Below are 17,853 nucleotides of genomic sequence, written 5' to 3'. Positions count from 1 at the left end.
GGGTTTGAGTGGGGCAGGAGGTCAGTGATGGGGATCACCATGGGGGGGACACTGGGGTGCACTGTTTGGCACGGTGAGAAGAGGGCACAAAGCACATGATGTGAGTGTGTTGCCCCATTTTTCCTCCTTGGTCATTGTCCTTCTCTTCCTCCCTGCTTTGCCCTGTGCGTGGAGGTGTGGCACCAGCAAAGCCCACAGTCCCACACGGCCCCTTTGAAGAGGGCAGCAAAGCCCCAGCATCGTTCTGCCAACATGGTGCACTGCAGAGCCTGGCCGAGCTCCCTGGGGCCACCTCAACCCGTGTCCTCTGGGACGTACCCCCACCCAGTCAGACACTTTATGGGACCCTGCCGTTGGGGTGCACCTCCAGCCAGAAGCTAACAGGTATGTATTGAAGAGCACAGAGGCATCCTACCTGGGTGTGGGGGGAACAGGGAGGAGATTGGGCACCAAAACAACTGTGGGACATGGCTCTGGTATAGGGCACGATAGTGGGGATGACATGAGGCAGGCAGCACAGCCTTTCCTGCCCTCAGCCCTCTCCTTGGCTGTGGCAGGGGCAGACCTGTTGGAGGAACACCTGCTGGAGATCCGTAGCCTGCGCCAGCGCCTTGAGGAGTCCATCTGCACCAATGACCGACTCCGGGAGCAGCTGGAACGCCGCCTGGCCTCCACCAGCAAGGCCAGTGGTACGGTGCTGCACTGGGCCAATGCTGCCAGGGTCCCCTGCTCTGCACACCCTGTTGCACAGGAAGGGTGCTCACCCCATGTACAGTGGGCCACTGGGGAGAGTGACAGCACTGGTTCCTTCTGCAGGACTGTCCAGTGATATCTATGCCCAGACACCGGAGCTGGGGCTGCAGCTGAGCAGAGAGAACCAGGCTCTGCGTGAGGAAAACCGAACCCTGCGTCTCCAGTGTGACCACCTCTCCCAAGGTAGGGCTGGGGCACCAGCATTTGGGGTCTGAGTCCCAAAGGGCCGCAGTGGGGTGGCAGTGACACCTCCACGCTCTGTCCCCAGAGCTGGCACGGGTGCAGGAGGCGCTCCTGGCTGCCTGCTCCCGGGCACGGGAGGCTGAAGCAGAGCTGGGCCAGAGGCGTGGGAAGCAGCGGAGGCTGGCAGAGGAGCTCGCCAAGTGCCAAGAGAGTGTCCAGCAGCTTCGGAATGAGCGACGCTCTCTGCAGGAGGACAACAACAGGTAAGGTTTGAGGCAGTGTGACCCTGGGGCCACAGGACTGGGTGGCACGGCTGGTACCAGACCCAAGTGTTACACCTCTGCAGGCTCCAGCACTCAGTGACACTCCTGCAGCAGCAGAGTGAGGAGCAGCGCCTGCTCCTGCAGACCCTGCGTGCGGAGCTGCACGTCTATGAGAGCCTCCCTGGCCCCTCTACTGAGACACGAGCAGGTATGGAACTCATGCCCAGTCCCCTCAGCCTCTGGTTTTGGGGTACCTGGCCCCTCTGCAACCCTTGGGTGGTTCTAAACACCTCTCCAATCGTGGTAGCAGGTGGGGCAGCAGGTGGGACACAATGGCCCTGATGGCAGGCAGAGGAGGGCAGGACCACAACAGCCCCTGGCACAGAGCCACAGATGTCCACAGGGGCTCAGATGCTTCTTGTTCCAGGCTGCTTCCCATCTCCTCCGGTGCGGGATGTTGGCACAAACTCAGCAGCTCCTCTCTTCTCTCCACTGCCCTCTGACACGTCAGTGGTTCGACAGATGGATGGTGGGTACCAGAGTCTGGCCGCACACAGGCTGTAAGAGCTGCTGATAACTGACAAACTCATGGCAACACCCTTACTGAGCAAGACTGTAGAGCTCAGGGCAGAGAAGCCCTGGGGATGGGGCAGGGAGGGCCACGAGGGGAGCAGGCAGGGGTCCTTACCTATCCCTACTTATTTCACAGAACCACCTCCGACTGACCAGCTGGTGAGGAATGGGGAGAGACTGATGGAGGCTCACGTTGTTGGCCGCCTGGACACATACCAAGCCCTGGAGCAGCACATCGTGGAGGGGAAGGCGCTTGCCCATGAGCTGATGTGTCTCACGCATCCAGCACTTGGGCTGTCCAACTGTCCGCTCTCAGGAAAGGAGGTAAAGTGTGGGCAGGACAGTGCTGGTAGCAGCTGGGGGACAGACCCTCTGTGCACCATGTGTGATGTGGCTCCTGAGCCCAGAATCAGCCCTGAGGCCTGCAGGGCTGACAGGAGGCAGGGAGCCTCCAGCCTGGGGGCTGCTGCCAGCACTGCCTTGCCACATTGGGCTGGGCACACCAAGTCTCTGGGTGCAGCAGAATGTGGGTGCCCCAGCAGCACCTGCTCTTGCACCCTTCTCCCACAGGCCCTGGGATGGGCAGGCACCGGGCAGGGGCACCTGTGGGGCAGTGCCAGCACCCTGCATGCCATCCTGGAAGAGTGCGTGTCTCTTCTCACTGCCTTCTGGAGCTCCGTGCTGCCTGTCAGCCCTGCCCAGCACCAGGGCAAGGTGAGCAGAGGCTGGGGGCTGGCAAGGCAGTGGGGCCAGGTGCTGACAACTCGGGACCCTCCTCTCCTCTCCATGCTTCCAGGAGCAGGTGCTACAGGGTGAGATTGCAGTGCTGCGGGCCCAGCTCTCTGAGAGGGAGGATGCTCTGCAGAGCACGGCCAAGCGGCTGCGCAGCACAGCCCAGCTCAAGGACAGCATGGAGCAGTTCATCATCAGCCAGTGTATGTGGTCTGAGTGGCACCCTGCTCCAGGGTGGCATGGCCAAGCTAGCCTGGTCCCCAAGTACCTGGGGTGGTTGCACAGCACAGGGACCTCACTGACGCCATCTCTCTCTCCACTGCAGTGACCAGGACCCACAGTGTGCTGCGCAAGGCCAGGACAAACCTGGAGGTGAGTTTGGCCTGGCGGCCAGTGTGGGACAGGGGTGGGTCTCTCTCTGCCATGGTGATCCCTGAGGGCCAGGGAGTGGGCACAGGCAATACCCTGTGGTGGCTAACAGGGGATGCTGAGTGCAGTGTGTTGGGACGGGACAACACAGGGACCCTTTTTTGTCATCTATCCCCAGCCTGTGTGTCCAGGTCCCCAGGGCACAGAAGTGCTCCTTATTGCCTTATGTGGTCTCTTGCCAGGTGAAGGCCCAGCGGGCTCTGCCTGTTGCTTGAGCTGCGGACGGGGCAGGGAGCGATGGCCCAGCACAGAATACCCTGCTGCCTGCTGAGCCATGTGAGAAGGCTGGAGCAGACTCTGTCCCTGCTACCTTGAGCACTGGGGTGGACAGTGCTACACAGTTAGGGGGTTTTGGCTGCTGTGGAGGTTGCATGCCCTCCACTAGCCTTTGCTTGGCATTGCAGCAGCAGCTGCTGTCTTGGGCTTTGCCTGCCCCGTGCTTCAGTGCTTGCCCCCTTCCACCCTTTGTGCTCAGTGAGGTGACACAGCCCTCCACACTGAGCACCCCTCACCCTCGGACCTGGTCCCATGTGTAACCCTGCTGAGTGCCTATCCCTGCTCATGGATGTATGTATATGTATATAGACAGAGGAATCAGAACTGTGTCTTGGGGGCTTCCCGGGCATGTTGGGGCCCCAGCACAGGAGGAAGATGTAAGAAATGCCATATTCTGTTCAGTGGCTGAAGAGTCCCCAATAAAGGTTTCCTTTGGGTTGTGGTGTTTCTGGCATGCCCATCTCTGCAAACGTGCTCCCCCTCCCCAAGCACAGTGTGCTAAAGGCACTGGCTGGCCAAAAGGGCACAGCTCTGTGCCCCACCCCAGCACCTCAAGGGCAGCTCCACACCCAACCAGGCGCTCCCTTCCCTCCTCTTGTTCTTCCAGAGCCCCGCTCCAACACCAGGCAAGCAGCACCGAGAACAATAAATAATGTAATAAATAGAGAAACCCCTGACCCATGGCACTGCTGTGGCAGCAGGTGGTGCAGTCAGAGTCCTGGGGTGCCTGCCCACCTCTGCTCTCCCCACGCTCCTCCAGTGTGGGCACGTGCCAGCGCCTCTCTGGCTGTGATGAAGTCAGCCCTGTCCTATAGAAGCACTCAGTGTTGAGGACAGGGCAATCAGTCCTTGATGCTGCTGTCCTAGAAGCAGATAAGCATGGCTATGTCCAGCTGTACCTTCCACACCCTGCTGGCTTGATGCTGAACCTGGCAGAGGGCTGGGGCTGCAGAACTGAGAGCTCTCCTCAAAACTAGGGGGCAGCTCTGCAGCCAGAGCTGCAGGACAGGGGGCAGGTAGCAGGCTGGGGTGTCACACAGCCCCTACTGATCACAGTGGCCTTTGAAGACTCAAGACCAGGACAGCAGAGCAACCTTCAGCAGGCAGGACACATTCCTGGAGGCCTGGGCTGGGGGAAGTGCCAGGACCACCTTGGGTCCCTCATAGGCTGGAGAAGATAGGCAGGGTGAAGTCCTTTCCGTGTTGGGCGTGAGGAAAGGCTGTTCTGGTGAGCAGCAAAGTGATCCCAGAGACTCACAGAAGCCTAGGGGAGCTGCAGGTGGGTGGAAACCAAGGGCTAAATCAAACCGCGCCAGTAGGACGGGACAGCGTCACAGGCCCCAGTGGCCCTGGGCTCATTGCCGAGGCCTGTGTCCCTGCCAGGTTTGAGGCTGGAGCAAGCGGCCAGTTCTCATAGTCCTGTGGCCCAGTGTGTGCAGACAAAGCGGCGTTTCGTGTCCTGCGTGGGGGCTGCACGAGGCCCTGGCTCAGATAGGCTTGTACAGCAGCGTGGTGACGTACTTCTTCTTGTAGCGGTGCGTGGCACTGAGCACCATCACACCATCCTGCGAGAGGCACAGCGTCAGTGGGCAGCACTTCGGCATCCCTGGGGCAGCCCTTGGGAAGAGGGTTCTGAGGCCCATCCCATTCCTGCTCTCCCATGTCTCATAGCCTGTGAGACACGTCCAACCCACAACAGGAAGCCAGGGCAAAGCATGGGAAGGATCTGGTACAGGGCTGCTCAGCTCTACCACGGTGCAGGGAGGCAGTTGAAGAGAATTGTAAGGAAGCCACAACCTCCAACCCTGCATGTGCCACACTTCCATACTGTTTTTACATAGGTCCTCTGGTCCCATCTCCACACCCTGGCTGTCCAGGCTGTGCTCCCTGCAGGTGCTGCAAGCTCCCAGAAGCCACAGCAGCTCCCATTCTGTAACCCAGCAACCTCATGGGACCTGTGCTTACCTTGATGGAGAGCGCGTAGAGGTGATTGAGCATAACGTGGTTGGGCTCAGGCAGCAGTGCTGGGTCACACTGGGAGGAGAGAAGTGTCACAGGGGAACAGCTGAGCCTTGATCCCCCAACCCTAGCCAGCATAGGGAGCCACCATCTCAGGCAGTTTGAGCTTGCCAATGTCTCTGGCTGTTCTGAACAGGAACAGACCTCAGCTAAGCACCAGGAGGCCAAAACAGGGCAGTTGATGGGAAAAGTAATGCTTTTCCTAGGAAATGGCAAGGGCCAGGCCCCAGTGAAGGGGAGACCAGGCTCCCTGCAGACAGGACTCCCACCATCAGTGTGACTCTCTGTAGGGGCAGTATGCTGGTACGCACCGAGATATTGGTGTCCTTGTTTAGGATGACCTGGAGGAGGTGAGGTGGGAGGATGGGTGGGGATTTGAAGCGCTCCTCGGGCCGGTATACATACATCTCTTGGCCGTAAGGTCCAGGTGGTGAACTTGATAAGTCTGGAGAGGAGAGAAAGGAGGAGACATGACACAGGTAAAGCAGAATGGGTGAGAACAGAAGAGCTTCCAAGAAGCTGAGAAGGACTCAGCAGGGTCTTTCAGACACAAACATCTTCAACGAGCCATGGCCAGGTAACTATCCTGTAGCAACAGCTCAGCCTTTTCACAGCAGAAAAAGCAGCCAGGTGAGCCCTGGCCATTTCCAAGCAGGGCTGTAAGCTGGTACATGCACTGGCACAACACATGCACCCTGTGGTACCCACAAGACATCTGCACATGTTCTCAGCACAGCCGGGTCCCTCTCCCATAGGAAGCAGCTGGCTTGCCCCAGGGCTGAACCCTTTGCAGTAGGAACACAGGGAGCAGTTTGCCTGCATGCTCTTGCTACTGCAGGATAGCCTGATGAGAGGGTCCAGGAAAGGCAAATGGGAACTCTAGACTGAGCAGCAGCTCCACACATGGGAGGGACCATGGGAGCTTGTGGTCACTGGAAGCTGGACTGGTTACATGTCCCAGCTACATCTGGTCTGATCATTTTGGAACAGCCAACACCCAGAAGGGCTCTACCTTCCTGAGCTGCTGCTTGCTGGCTTCTCTCCAGCAAAGTGCCTCTTGCCCAGGCTGGGAAAGGATATGGAGCTGAGCTGTACCTGAGATGGGGTTGTACTGGGTACCCAAGCAGGACTGAGCTGCCTGCCAGCATTACATATTGAGCCAGCACTGCCGGTGCCTGCATGGTAACCTAACCTGTTGCTGTAACACAAGCAGAAAGGGAGGTATGCAATGTGCTAGCTATAGTACAAATTACCCTGGCATGAAAAACAAGAGTAGCTGCTGAAAATAACCTGGATCCTGCTCTCACCTAGCTGTACCCCAGATCAGATGACTTACAGTTGATTAGACAGAAAGGGCTGATGTTCCTGGTATTCACCAATCCAAAACGGCTCCCTCAGCTGTGCACAGGCACTGGCTCTGCTCCGGTGCTAGCACAGAACAAGTTACACCAGCACAGCCCCTCCAGAGAGATGAGGCCTCAGCCATAGGCTGCTGAGACATGCTGCCAAACACTATTAATCTTGAGTGGAGACCCCACATCTCTGCTCAGGGGATCTGTTCACCCCAGAGCAGCAAGTCTCAAAGTAGAGGAGGTGGAAAATAGCACATGCAAAGCTGTAATGCCACAAAACTCACCCCGACCTGAGGTTTCTGAGCTCTCCAGGGAATCCACCTTCAATGCATCAAACACCTCAAAGTCAGACTTCTTGACGTGGATTAGGTTGTTAATTGTCCCCATCTGGCTGGTGACCACAGGCTGGAGAGAACAGAGGTAAGAATCTTCCTATGTTCACCTCCAACGAAAGCACACTCAATGCTTCCTAGATACCCCCAGTCCAAGCTGTCTTTGCTGCACCACTACTTCAGAGCACAGGTGACATGTGTCTAGTTCTGTTCTATGCTTGCAGATCACTAATGTTTACCCTAGGAGGATTTCCCTTTACTTTCAGGCTCCTACATCACCTCCTGTTTTCATTCCCCATCCTGCTACATTGCCCACAGGTCTGTTCTCCTTCCCATGCTGCTAGTGCATGATTCAGTTTGGAGAACTTGCAAGAGGGTGATGACTCCATACCCCATGTTCCCATGTAGTCAATGGGACTTAATGTCCTTCTGGTACTTCCCTACCCCTCCCCAATGCTTCTCCATAAAGCATGACTAGGTCCAGAGGAACCAGCCTCTGAAAAGACAAAGCGAATGGAGGTGCCCCTTTAATTTTGGCAAATACCCTTCTCTTCTTCCTGTTCCCTCTCTGCAGTTACATCCTGTCTAGTTCCCTGTAGAAGACAAGGGATAAAACTTTTGAGTGTTACCTCAGATGGGTCGTGGACCCATTGGCCATCAACAAAAAATTTGTACTGGTGCTCTCCTTCTGGAAGATCCAGGATAGCGACGAAGTCATTGTGGCTATACAGAGAAAAGAGGTGCAACAGCATCACCCTATTGATGCTCTGGATGCTGCACTTCCGCAGGGCCCCAGGAACCAGCACTGCCCAGCCCCTCCACCCCAACACCTTCATGCAGCATTAGGCTTGCTCATCACCTGTGACCTGAGGCATGGCCACAAGAGGCACAAGCATCCCAAGCACTAGCATGGCTCAAACCCCTGGGAGCCCAGCTGCAAGGAGAGCAGGAGGCAATCCAGCCCTCCAAACCCAGAGAAAGTGGACGTGACAGACACCCATGTGCAAGACACACTGGGCAGGATGCGTGGGCAAATCTCCTGTCCCTGTGCTGGCATGGCAGGACAGGAGCAAGTGAGGCAGCTCTGTTTGTGAAGTCTGCAATTGAGATAAACCCATTCCAAAAGAATTGCTAGGATTACGCCCAGAGTCCTACACAGAGCTTCCATGTAAATCACAGGCATGTTGCAGAACAGCACAAATATTATTGGAGCAGAAAGACATGTGAGGGACAAAAAACAATCCCCACTGGCAGCAATACAACTAGGCATGTGGTAAGACTGCAGCCAAGGGAAAAGCTGGCAGCTTCCAGAGGACTGCTGTATACCTGGGCAGGGCTCTGCTGCCAGGACTGGCTCCTGTGCAACACCCACTTGGGCAAGTGCAATGGCCTATCCTGTCCTGTTTTACAACTTTCCACTGTCCCTGTAGGACCACTGGGGAGGCAGCTGACTATGTATTTGTGCTCAGACCCCCAGCTTGGGTGAATGAGACAAGCCAGGTGAGCAAAGGCAACAGAGACCAGCACACAGAAGGAAAAACATTCCCTGCAGTGGAGCAGAGGAGAACATAGAGTGACCTGAGGGACTGGCTACCTCTTGATGAGAGGGATCTTTGTGCTCCAGTTGTTGAAGGACCCAGAGATGAAGACTTCTTTGCCTCCATCAGCCCAGCGGATGACAGTCGGACGAGCCTGTTGGGATGGTTTCACTGACTCCTCTAGATCTGGCTGCCATGACACAAACTCCTTGTCCCCAGGAATCTGCGCAAATAAAAACAGAGCCTGACTAAGATGTGGGGACAAGAGTGAACACATTGGCTTTCCCCAGGCCTCTACCACTCCACCTGCACATCCCAGACAGGAGCACTACAGAGCTCCTTCAGCCTCCCAGCTTCCCACAGCCCCTTTGCATGGCTGGGAGCACAGCCCCACACCGCCAGTGAGACAAAGCTCCAGAGGAGAGGCAGAGAAGGGAGTGTCCAGCGCCTACCTTGGAGTCATGGGAGCTGAAAACGCTCGGGTCGTCGGTGCTGCCCACCATGATCTTGTGCGGGTGCTCCTTGGTGGGGTGGGAGGCACTGGAGCCATCTGAGCGGTGGGACTTAGAGCCATGGCGCTCCCCAGACACTCGCTCACTGGTAGTGTTCCCCATAACAGCTCAGCAGCCCCTGTGAGGGACAGAGAACAACACTGTGCCTGTGCACACGGGCTCTGGCAGCGAGGAGAGTAGCAAAGGCACCATTTCCCAATGCTCTTTGCCAGTGGAGATGGACAGGAATCCTAAAAAAGGCACCAAGTTCATTCCCACTACCAAGTTTGGGAGCTTAATACTCAACAACCAAGACAGCTTGACCTAATTATAGCCCTATCCTTAAGAACCACCACTCTAGTTAAGCTGGTAATTGTTAGACTCCAAAACCGATACTAGTTCAGCTGTGTCCCACATCAGCACTTAGCAGCCAGCAGAGTAGAGGGGCTGATTGGAAAAATAAAGCCAACCTTTATTGGCAAATCAACTGCTTGGCACTAACAGCATCTCTTTCACAGTCCCATAGTCAGGCTCTACAGACAAATTCCCTACATCCAGCCAGAAAACAGCCAGAGAGTGAAAGTAGCAGCTGTTTTACAGCACCCAACAAGTCTCCAAGAGCTCTCGGGCAGAAGAGCAGAGCCTTGCGCCTGGCAAAGATGACAGGGAGCATTTAAAGTGTCCGAGTGGAATCGCCCAAGCTGGCGCTTGTCCAAGGAGTGGGGCTAATGCTGTGCTGTCTGCAAAAAGCTCAGCTCTCAGCAGCACTCACTTATGATTCACCAGGCAAGCCGTGTCAGCTGCAGCACAGCACAGCACAGCGAGGGGGTCCACTTGTTGTGACTGAACCAACAACACCAGCCCTAAGCACTCCAGCGTCTGCCTGGCTGTCTGGAGGCACACAGTGAGGGAGGGGCAGCCGCAGCCACCTCGGTGTCCCCCTGCAGCTGGCGATGGGCCACCATCCCCAGTCTCACCCAGCTCAGAGAAAGCAAAACAGGAGAACTGGCCACAGACAACTATGCACCTCTCAGGACAAACAACAAAGCCACTGCAAGGTACATGTGATTCTTCAGGCCTTATCCAGCTTCCAGAAGCTGAGATGGATTGGGGTTTTGCCTGCTTCCCAGGCTTATTTTGCAGCTTTCAGCTTACTGTGGGCTCTGTGGAGCAAGGCAAAGGAACAGCCAGACTTGCTTCATGTGCTTACTTGTGACATTTGAAGGTTTGTTTAGAAGATCAAGTTATAAGAAGGGTGCCAGGCAAGGCTGCCAGCCAAAGCCAGGCTTTAGAACATTATGAAGCAATTACAAAAGTATTTCTTAAATCCTGAGGGCTAAAAGGCAACTCAAGAGGTGAGCCATACCCCTGGGCTGGGGGCATGGTTCACCTTACCCCCACCCCCCTCAGTGTGGATCAAGTGTACCTGAAGATCCAGATCAGGGGAGCTGCACCTCTTGCTCTGACATCTTCCCCCCTCTGCTCTGAGGAAGCTCAGCCAGCTCCTCACAAAAACTGTCCCTGTGCCACTAACCTGCTGTTGAGGAGTTTCCTCCCCAGTATCTCCACTTCTTATCTACAGGGAGGAAGGCAGGAAAGGCTGAACATCCTCTTGTACCAGGACAGACCTGAGAGATACATGCAGGTGTTAACAGACGTGAAGCTTCCCTTTCTCTTTTCTAAAAGGAATCCAGTCACACTGTCCAAACACGGGTCACACTGTCCAAACACCTCTTGAGATTTATCCCAACCAGTTGCTCCTTTCTCGTGTGTGCCAACCAAATCCCCCGCATCGAACACAGGCACCGTTTGTGCTGGGACAGCAGTCTGCAGTACCTGGCTTTGCTGAATTAACTTCTACACTCGAACCCTCCCGCACCCAGGTCGGCCCTCGTAGCCCGCTGTGACACAGGTACGTCCGAGTCACAGATGGAAACGCTGCCCACACCAGAGCCCAAGCAAACCTCCGCGGCGTCTCGGCACAGTCGCTGCCAGCCTGGCAGCGAGCGCCGGGCAGCCGCAGCCGGGTGGGTGTCTGCCTGCCCGCCCCACCGCAGGCCCCTCCGCCTCCAGCCAGCGCCGCCTCCCCACTGGGAGAATGACAAGTGAAACACACCAATTCCCCGCGGGATGTGTCGCGCCCGCTGCCTCTCACCCCCCAGCCCCTGGGAAGCACGGGCAGGCAGCCCGAGGGGGTCTGCGCGGCACGGACCGGGGACTCTTGCCCATCATCCCGCCGGGATGGCACCTCCTGGGGCTGCCGGGGCCGGGGGGAGCCTCCTTCGGAGGAGGGAACCCGAGCTCAGCCCGGGGTTGCCGTAAGGTGAAGGGGATGAGCTGGGAAAGCGGGGGAGGAAAATCTCCCTCGGAGCAGGCAGGGCTGCGGCGGGGGCAGTGGCGGGGCTGTCACGGCGGGCTCGGCCAAACCACCCGCGGCTCTGCCGTGGCCCGGGAGAGGAGCGGGACGCACCAGCAGGGACAGGGCCCTCCGCGGGGCTGCGAGCCCGGGTCTGCACCACGGCGGGCTCCGGGACACCGCTACCCCGCGCAGCCACGCCTCACCCACCGCTTCCCGCGGCGGCGCCCGGCCGGCCGCCACCCTCACCGCCGCCCACCCATCACACCCCACCGCCCCCGAGCCCGGTCCCGGTCCCGGCCCAACCCCACCTGCCGCCGCCGTCGCCCCGCTCTCTGCCTCCGTCCAAGATGGCGCCACCCCCCGCCGGCCGCTGCGGGGCGCTCTGGCCCGGCCCGCCCCCGCCCCGCTCCGCGGCCGCGCCCCGCCCCGGCCCCGCGGCCCCACCGCCGGGCACCCGCCATGTTTGCTGAGGGCGGCTCGGCCCCGCTGGTGTTAGGGGCGCGCGGGCGGGGGCCTTGCGGCTTCACCCGCCATGTCTGCTGAGGGCAGGGGTGGGAATGTCTGGGGGGCTGCGGGGTGCAAGCTGTCAGGGTGCTAGTCCTGGGCTGGACAGACGCCTCAGGATAGTCCCCACAGACTGGGACAGCCAAAGCAGTGCGGTCTCTGGTCTCCTCGGCACGGGGAGAAGCTTTATTGGCATTTTTCCGAAGCGCCCCGGTGAGGCGCGTTCCCGGTTTCCCCACCACCTTAGTGCGGCCTAAGCCATAGACAGAGCTTGTGGAGCGGCCGGGGCAGGATTTAGGGAAGGGAGGCGATCCCCGTCCTTAGAGCAGCCCGTGACCAGACAGACCTCCGTGCTCTTGGCACAGCAGGAAGGCGGGACAGGCCAGGCTGCACCTTCAAGGAAGGACTCCCGGACGTGACACACCCAACAAGGGGCAACAGATACAAGCCCAAAGGAAAAGCAGAAGTTTGCCGGGAGGCCGCGCTGTCTCGTTCATTTTAGCCTATAACGAGAGAGCGAGACATAGGCGAGGGTGGCCAGAATCAGCCCGATGCTGAAGAGGATCGTGAGGACGTGGGGCCGGGCGCGGGGGCGGGCGCGGCCCGGGGGTTGCAGGGCTCTGACCACGCGCTGCCGCTGGGTCAGGATGGCCTTCCTGGCTCCTGCCCACGCACCCGGCCCCCGCAGCCGGTACTGGTACGGCGTGCAGGGACCGAAGAGCACCTCCATTGCCAGCTTGGGGTCAGTGAGGAAGAGGGTGAGCAGGTTGGGCTTGACTCCCAGCTGGCAGGCGAGCTCGTCCATGTAGGGGATGTAATCCACCTGAATGGTGTGCCGCCGGCTCTTCACATACCTGTGGGCAAGGAGAAAGGGCAGGCGGGTTTGGCACGTGGGTGGGAGTGGACAGAGGTGGTGCTCCTCAGGGTCCTTGTACCTATAGCCAAACTTTGCGAACAAAGGACTTTCATTAAACAGATTATTCAGGGGTCAGCTTGAACCTAATTTTTTAAAATGTATGTCGGTATGGCCAGACCTCATGAACGAAGATTTGGGAAGGGCTCTCCCCACGTGGGTCAGCTTGAACCTAATTTTTTAAAATGTATGTAGGTACGGCCAGACTTTGTGAAGAAAGGTTTGGGAAGGGCTCTCCCCACGTGGGTGTGCCCTTCCAGCTGGCACAGTGGGTTTTTCAGGTGAGGCACAGCGTACGCAGAACTGGCCCCACCGTTTAAGTCCTAAGGGCCATTTGCCACGGCTGAGCGAGCTTGGACAGTGACGTCCTCGGGACTGTCTCCAGCACCCGGTACGAACTGGGGCTGACCCTGCTGAGCATCCAAGATCTGATGGGATCGGATGGCAGGGAGGCAGTGAACTGCCAGGGGACGATCCCCACTGGGACTCAAACTCAGGTCCTTGGGATTCAGAGTCCAGAGTGCTCTCCATTATACCATGGGATCACCCCTGCAGGGTTCTTACCGCTTGGCCATTCTGTCCATGGTCTGTGTGATTTCAGCCTGCATGTCGGCAAGCGGTGGCAGGTGCCGCAGCCCTGAGGAAAAGAAGGCTGTAGCCAGAGGGAGGGCTGTGCTTCCAGGACCGACCATCTGTATGGCTCAGCCAGGCCTCTGCTTGCACATGGATGCCTTTGGAGCTTTGGTGAAGTGCCACCACGTTAGAAGCCAAGTGGGAAGCATGGGCAAAGAAAATAATGGTAGGAAAGGAAAAGGCGAAGGTGGTTTGCAGGTGACAGGAGATGTTAGTGACCCTCCCAAGAGAGAATGAGTGAAAGACTTGTTGCAAAATACAATGCTGGGTTTTGTCCTCATGAAGGAGCAGAAGAAGGATAAAAAGGTGAGTGTGAGGAGGCAGCATGTGAGGGGATGCCACCAGCTGAACACCTTGTCTTGGGGTGGCTCAGGGAGTCTGGCTCTATCCCCCCAAGCTGCCTGACTTACCCTTGAAGACGTGGGTGGCCCAGCGACACTGGAGCTCAGAGATGGGCATGATGGCACCCAGGGGCTGGATGAGGCCAATGAAAGCCAGCGTTGGCTTCTCCAGGTCAGGGGGGAACATGAATTTGTAGAGGGGGATCTGGTTCTCCACCACCTTCACGCAGCTCTCAAGGAAAGGGAAGGAGAAGCTGTATCCTGTGGCAAAGACCACGGCATCAATGTCTTCCCTGGTGCCATCCTCAAAGGTGACAGATGTCTCCCTGAACTCTTGGATGTTTGGCTTCACCCGCACCCTGCCTGAAATGATGCGGTTGGGCAGGTCGTCATTGACAGTTGGGTGCTGATCAAAGACTCTGGAAGATACAGACAGACCTCATACAGGCCCAGGTAGTGGGATGGGCAGCAGGAAGGGCACTGCTGGGGCAGGTACTCGGAGTGCTGCTGGGGTGCTCACCGGTGCTGGGGCTTCAGGTTATAGAGTGTGTGGTCAAAGCGGGCATTCAGCTTCCTCTCCAGGAAAGAATTGGCAGCATTTTGAGGCAGCAGGCTCTGGAGGAGGTACATGAAGCGGCTGATGTAGCTGAAGTCACAGGGGTACCCATGGTCCGCCACCCGATGTAGTACCCAGGTCCCACGCTTGGTGCTGAGGAAAACCTGGGAGAAAGGAGAACAGATGTGGCAGTATGGCAGCATCCTCAGACCAGGCTGGACCTCTGCCATGCTGTGGGGACAGGGATGCCAGCACAACTGCTGGGACCAGAACAGCCACACAGGGTGTTTGTGGCCAGGTCCTGAAGGGAGGGTCACCTGCCGGGAACAGTGAGGGGATGATCAATGCCCTTCAGAGTCTCCATAATAAGCATTCCATCCCTGTTGGCACTCTCAGCACACCTGTTTGGCTGTGTGGCTCAGCTCCACTGCAATATCGATGCCTGAATTTCCAGTGCCTACAACGACCACACGCTTTCCCATAAAGGACTGTGGGCTCTTGTAGTCCCGGCTGTGCAGGTACCAGCCCTCAAATTTTTCCAGGCCTGGAAGAGAGAGGGAAACCATGCTGGGCAGGGATATGAGGCAGAAGGGTGGCTGCCCCCTGGTCAGATTGCTGGTGTATTTTGGGAACAGGCTAGGACCAGCCCTGGGGTAGTGCCCAGAGAGGTGGTGGAATCTCCAGCCTAGGAGATTCTCAGAGTGGCCCTGTGCATCCTACTCTGGCTTTAGGGCTGGCCTGACTTGGAGCAGGGCTTGCACTGGATACTTTTGTGCTCCCATCCTCAAATCCTCCTGCAGCTTCTGTCTGGTGCCATGCACTGAGGGTAGAGGAGCGGACAGGGTCTGTGCCATATCACCAGACCCTAGTGATGGTATCCTCCAGCTTGATCCCCAGCCCAAGCAGGTCTCCACAGCTGAAAGCCCTCCAGACATTTTTGCCTGGCACCCAAAGGAGAAGGCAATCACCAGTGATGAGATCTCAATCCTTGGTGAGGAGCTGGAGAGCCCAGTATGTTCTTGGTCAGCAGTGTGGAGAGGGAGCCTGTCTCTGGTGGGAGAAGTGCACTGGCAGTCATAAGATCTGCCAGCAAGATGCTTTGGGTGCTCATGCAAACCAACCTGGAGTGCTAAACTGCGGAGGCATTTTTGGCAGCACCCAGAGTAGGGTGGGGGCTGAGCAGGAGAGGAGGGTAATCTCAGCAGTGGCATGGATGAGGTGAGCAGTCCATGGAGCAATACCTGGGAAGGTGTTCAGTGGGAGATGTGCGTCGGTGTGGTGCCCGCTGCACACCAGCACGGCGTCAAAGACAGCTGCCTCCTGCTTCCCCTCACTCTCTGTCACCACCTCCCACTGGCCCGTGGTGGCAAAGTCGGGGCGCTTGGACACGCGGCACACGCTGGTCTGAGTGCAGAGGGAGTGGGTGTCAGGCACCCTGTGCCCCTCGGCCCTGCTGCCACCACCCCCTCAGCCCCCCAGCTCTCACCCTGAAGCGGATGTGGCGGAGCAGGTCAAAATGCTGGGCATACATGCGGAAGTACTCCATGATCTTGGAGTTGTGCATGTAGTTGGGGAAGTCCTCGGGGATAGGGAAGTCACTGAAGCACATCATCTCCTTGGAAGTGTTGATGATGACGGAGCGGTAGATGCTGGCACGGCCATCCTCAGGGTGTTCCTGTGGGAACAGGGTGCAGCTCAGCACTGGCCAGGAGACCGCAGGGCCACCTGCCTGCCCTGCTTGGCACATCCATGTGCCTGAGAATGCAGGATTAGGCAACAGGTGGTCATAGCAGCCATCTCTGCACTCTCTCACAAATGAGACAACCCATCCCAAAGAACATGGAAGAGGAGGGTTTGGGCTGGTGAGGACCAGACAGTAGTGACAGTGCGTCGTGGTGGTCTTGTGCCTCAGTTTTCCTGCTCCCACTCCTTGCCCCTGTGAGGTGGTACGTTCCCAAAGCTGCCTGTGTTGCCATTGCCGCAGCTGCCACATCAGGTCGTGCTGGTTGTGGAACCAGCTCCCGTGCTTCCTGCTGAGTGGCTGCTCCTGTTTGCCTGGTCTGCCTTAGCAGCTGGATGCTGCTTCCCTGACTCTTCTCCACCAGTCCCATTGATGACCCATCATGGGCAGAACCAGCAGGCTGTGAGTCAGCCACCCCCAGCCCCACACTGGTGTGGTGCCATGTACGTTTCCCCAGGTTCTCCTACCCACCTATCAGGGCATGGTGGGAACACTGGTATTCTTGTTGGTGGGGCCATGGGGGAAAGGTCAGCAGCCTCATTAGGTGGGGCAGAAACAAGCTCCGGGGCTTCCCCTGAGGCAGGGAGAGCCCAGGCACAGAGGAGGCAGCACACGGTGCCCATGTGTGGGGAGGCAGCACACGGTGCCTATGTGTGGGTGAGCAGCACAGGAGCAGGGAGAGGAGCAACAGTGATTCCAGGGCAGGGCTGGGAAGGACAGAGCCTGGCACAGACAGTGGGGTGAGATAGCACGAGGATAGGTGGGAAAGGACTGGGGCAAAACAGCAGAGCGACGGCGAATGAGACTGGGAAGGGAGGGGTGAGAAGGCAGAAGGCTGAGCTGGGGGAGTGAGTCCTGGGGTGAGGTTCTTTGGGAGGGTCCGCCCTGCTGCTGGTGGGAAGGAAATGGGTCCCATGTGGCTGGCACACAAGCTGGTATCACAAGGACCTTCTGCCGCTGAGCAGTTTTCCTTTCCTGTGGCTTTCCTTGGAAACCTGCCTGCCACGTGCTTACAAAGCAGGGGCTTGATACTTCCTTACCTGCCAACAACCAATCTCAATCCCATCTGTGCTGCTGCCATGGGGCAGGCTGGCACAGGTGGGACTTACCTCAAAGCGCCAGAGTCCCCCAATGTCCTTGCTCCTCTCAAAGCAGGTGGGCTCCAGCCCTTCATCCAGGCAGCATTTCAGGGCACACAATCCAGAGGCACCAGCACCTATGATGGCTACTCTCTGGGCAGCCATGTCCCACGTTCTGGTGTTGGCAGGGATTCTGGAGAAGCCGGGGCCAGGAGCAAAATGCACCAAGGCTGTTGCAGAGCCTCACAGGTCACAGCAGCTGCTCAGGTTGGGAGTGACTGTTCTATGCTTTCTGTGGGCAGCCAAGGACAGCTAGGGTGTCACAAGATGTGCCTCTTATAGACATGATCTACAGGTTCCCCCCACCGCCCTGCCACTCCTCCTGCCTGTGCTGGCCTTCTGTAAACACTTAATGATGCTGACACTGCCCGAGGACTTCCTGGTCAGGGCAGAGATGTGGCTGTGCTCCAGATTTCGGCAGGTTGTGGTGTAGAACAAAAACGTAGGGGGATGCTCAGGTGGCTGGCAGTCATGCCAGCCCAGGCGTGTGGTGGCCAGGACTCCTGTCACCATTCTGGTTGCCTATCCCACCCAGCCATCTTCTGGATGGATTGTTTGCCACTGACAAGGGTGGCACTGAATTGTGCCACTGTGACCCCTGGCACCTCCTCCTGTGGCACACACCCTGAGAGAGGCTGTCTTGCTGTGCATTACACACAGCTGTATTTGTGTGTGTGTATCAGCCCGTGCTGCTGCGGGCCAGTGGCACAAGGCCAGCCTCACACC

At 57.7% G+C, this 17,853-nt stretch overlaps 3 protein-coding genes across 21 annotated transcripts in view; 1 reads left to right on the top strand and 2 right to left on the bottom strand.

Moving 5' to 3' along the window:
* Positions 1-3,644, top strand: part of PDE4DIP (phosphodiesterase 4D interacting protein) — a 36,693-nt gene extending 33,049 nt beyond the window's left edge. For 8 of the 10 annotated variants that reach the window (XM_071565691.1, XM_071565693.1, XM_071565689.1 and 5 more), the window contains 10 exons: positions 175-384; positions 558-689; positions 817-936; positions 1,022-1,199; positions 1,283-1,407; positions 1,627-1,728; positions 1,909-2,486; positions 2,569-2,707; positions 2,830-2,876; positions 3,116-3,644. In XM_071565691.1, coding sequence (XP_071421792.1) covers positions 175-384; positions 558-689; positions 817-936; positions 1,022-1,199; positions 1,283-1,407; positions 1,627-1,728; positions 1,909-2,486; positions 2,569-2,707; positions 2,830-2,876; positions 3,116-3,148 — 1,664 coding nt within the window. In that variant the 3' untranslated portion in view covers positions 3,149-3,644. The remainder of the gene's footprint in view (positions 1-174; positions 385-557; positions 690-816; positions 937-1,021; positions 1,200-1,282; positions 1,408-1,626; positions 1,729-1,908; positions 2,487-2,568; positions 2,708-2,829; positions 2,877-3,115) is intronic. The other 2 variants (XM_071565686.1, XM_071565692.1) reach the window with 2 other exon arrangements.
* A 200-nt stretch (positions 3,645-3,844) lies between these two features.
* On the bottom strand, positions 3,845-11,671 carry LOC139676405 (5'-AMP-activated protein kinase subunit beta-2). 8 transcript variants are annotated; one of them, XM_071565343.1, is made up of 9 exons: positions 11,609-11,671; positions 10,476-10,569; positions 8,903-9,080; positions 8,507-8,673; positions 7,542-7,635; positions 6,865-6,985; positions 5,540-5,673; positions 5,175-5,243; positions 3,845-4,774 (listed from the first exon to the last, which is right to left on the bottom strand). In XM_071565343.1, the coding sequence occupies exons 3-9, from the start codon at positions 9,062-9,064 to the stop codon at positions 4,697-4,699; spliced, it is 825 nt and encodes a 274-aa protein (XP_071421444.1). In that variant the 5' UTR covers positions 9,065-9,080; positions 10,476-10,569; positions 11,609-11,671; the 3' UTR covers positions 3,845-4,696. The 8 variants fall into 8 exon arrangements, with proteins under 8 accessions (XP_071421444.1, XP_071421451.1, XP_071421447.1 ...); XM_071565350.1 differs by having other exon boundaries at positions 6,871-6,985; XM_071565346.1 differs by lacking the exon at positions 11,609-11,671 and adding an exon at positions 11,154-11,175.
* Positions 11,672-11,955: 284 nt separating this feature from the next.
* On the bottom strand, positions 11,956-17,414 carry LOC139676401 (flavin-containing monooxygenase 5-like). 3 transcript variants are annotated; one of them, XM_071565337.1, is made up of 9 exons: positions 17,098-17,414; positions 15,734-15,922; positions 15,489-15,651; positions 14,649-14,791; positions 14,382-14,411; positions 14,212-14,306; positions 13,761-14,110; positions 13,282-13,354; positions 11,956-12,658 (listed from the first exon to the last, which is right to left on the bottom strand). In XM_071565337.1, the coding sequence occupies exons 1-9, from the start codon at positions 17,230-17,232 to the stop codon at positions 12,298-12,300; spliced, it is 1,539 nt and encodes a 512-aa protein (XP_071421438.1). In that variant the 5' UTR covers positions 17,233-17,414; the 3' UTR covers positions 11,956-12,297. The 3 variants fall into 3 exon arrangements, with proteins under 3 accessions (XP_071421438.1, XP_071421437.1, XP_071421439.1); XM_071565336.1 differs by having other exon boundaries at positions 14,212-14,411; positions 17,098-17,413; XM_071565338.1 differs by lacking the exon at positions 14,382-14,411 and having other exon boundaries at positions 17,098-17,413.
* Positions 17,415-17,853: the final 439 nt, after the last annotated feature.

The sequence above is a fragment of the Pithys albifrons genome, chromosome 10, assembly GCF_047495875.1.
Source record: "Pithys albifrons albifrons isolate INPA30051 chromosome 10, PitAlb_v1, whole genome shotgun sequence".
Taxonomy (NCBI): domain Eukaryota; kingdom Metazoa; phylum Chordata; class Aves; order Passeriformes; family Thamnophilidae; genus Pithys; species Pithys albifrons.
This window is presented reverse-complemented; position numbering and strand designations above follow the sequence as displayed.

Bases quoted from the DNA above. Each gene is read 5' to 3' on its own strand.
- LOC139676405 (XM_071565343.1), bottom strand. From the start codon at position 9,064: ATGGGGAACACTACCAGTGAGCGAGTGTCTGGGGAGCGCCATGGCTCT. The intron at 7,636-8,506 runs GTAGCCAGTCCC...TTCTCTGTATAG, and splicing joins AAGATCCCTCTCATCAAGAG to CCACAATGACTTCGTCGCTA. The intron at 5,244-5,539 runs GTGCGTACCAGC...CTCTCCTCCCAG, and splicing joins ACAAGGACACCAATATCTCG to TGTGACCCAGCACTGCTGCC.
- LOC139676401 (XM_071565336.1), bottom strand. From the start codon at position 17,232: ATGGCTGCCCAGAGAGTAGCCATCATAGGTGCTGGTGCCTCTGGATTG. The intron at 14,792-15,488 runs GTATTGCTCCAT...TCTCTCTTCCAG, and splicing joins CCCACTGAACACCTTCCCAG to GCCTGGAAAAATTTGAGGGC. The intron at 13,355-13,760 runs GTAAGTCAGGCA...TCTTTTCCTCAG, and splicing joins GGCCACCCACGTCTTCAAGG to GGCTGCGGCACCTGCCACCG.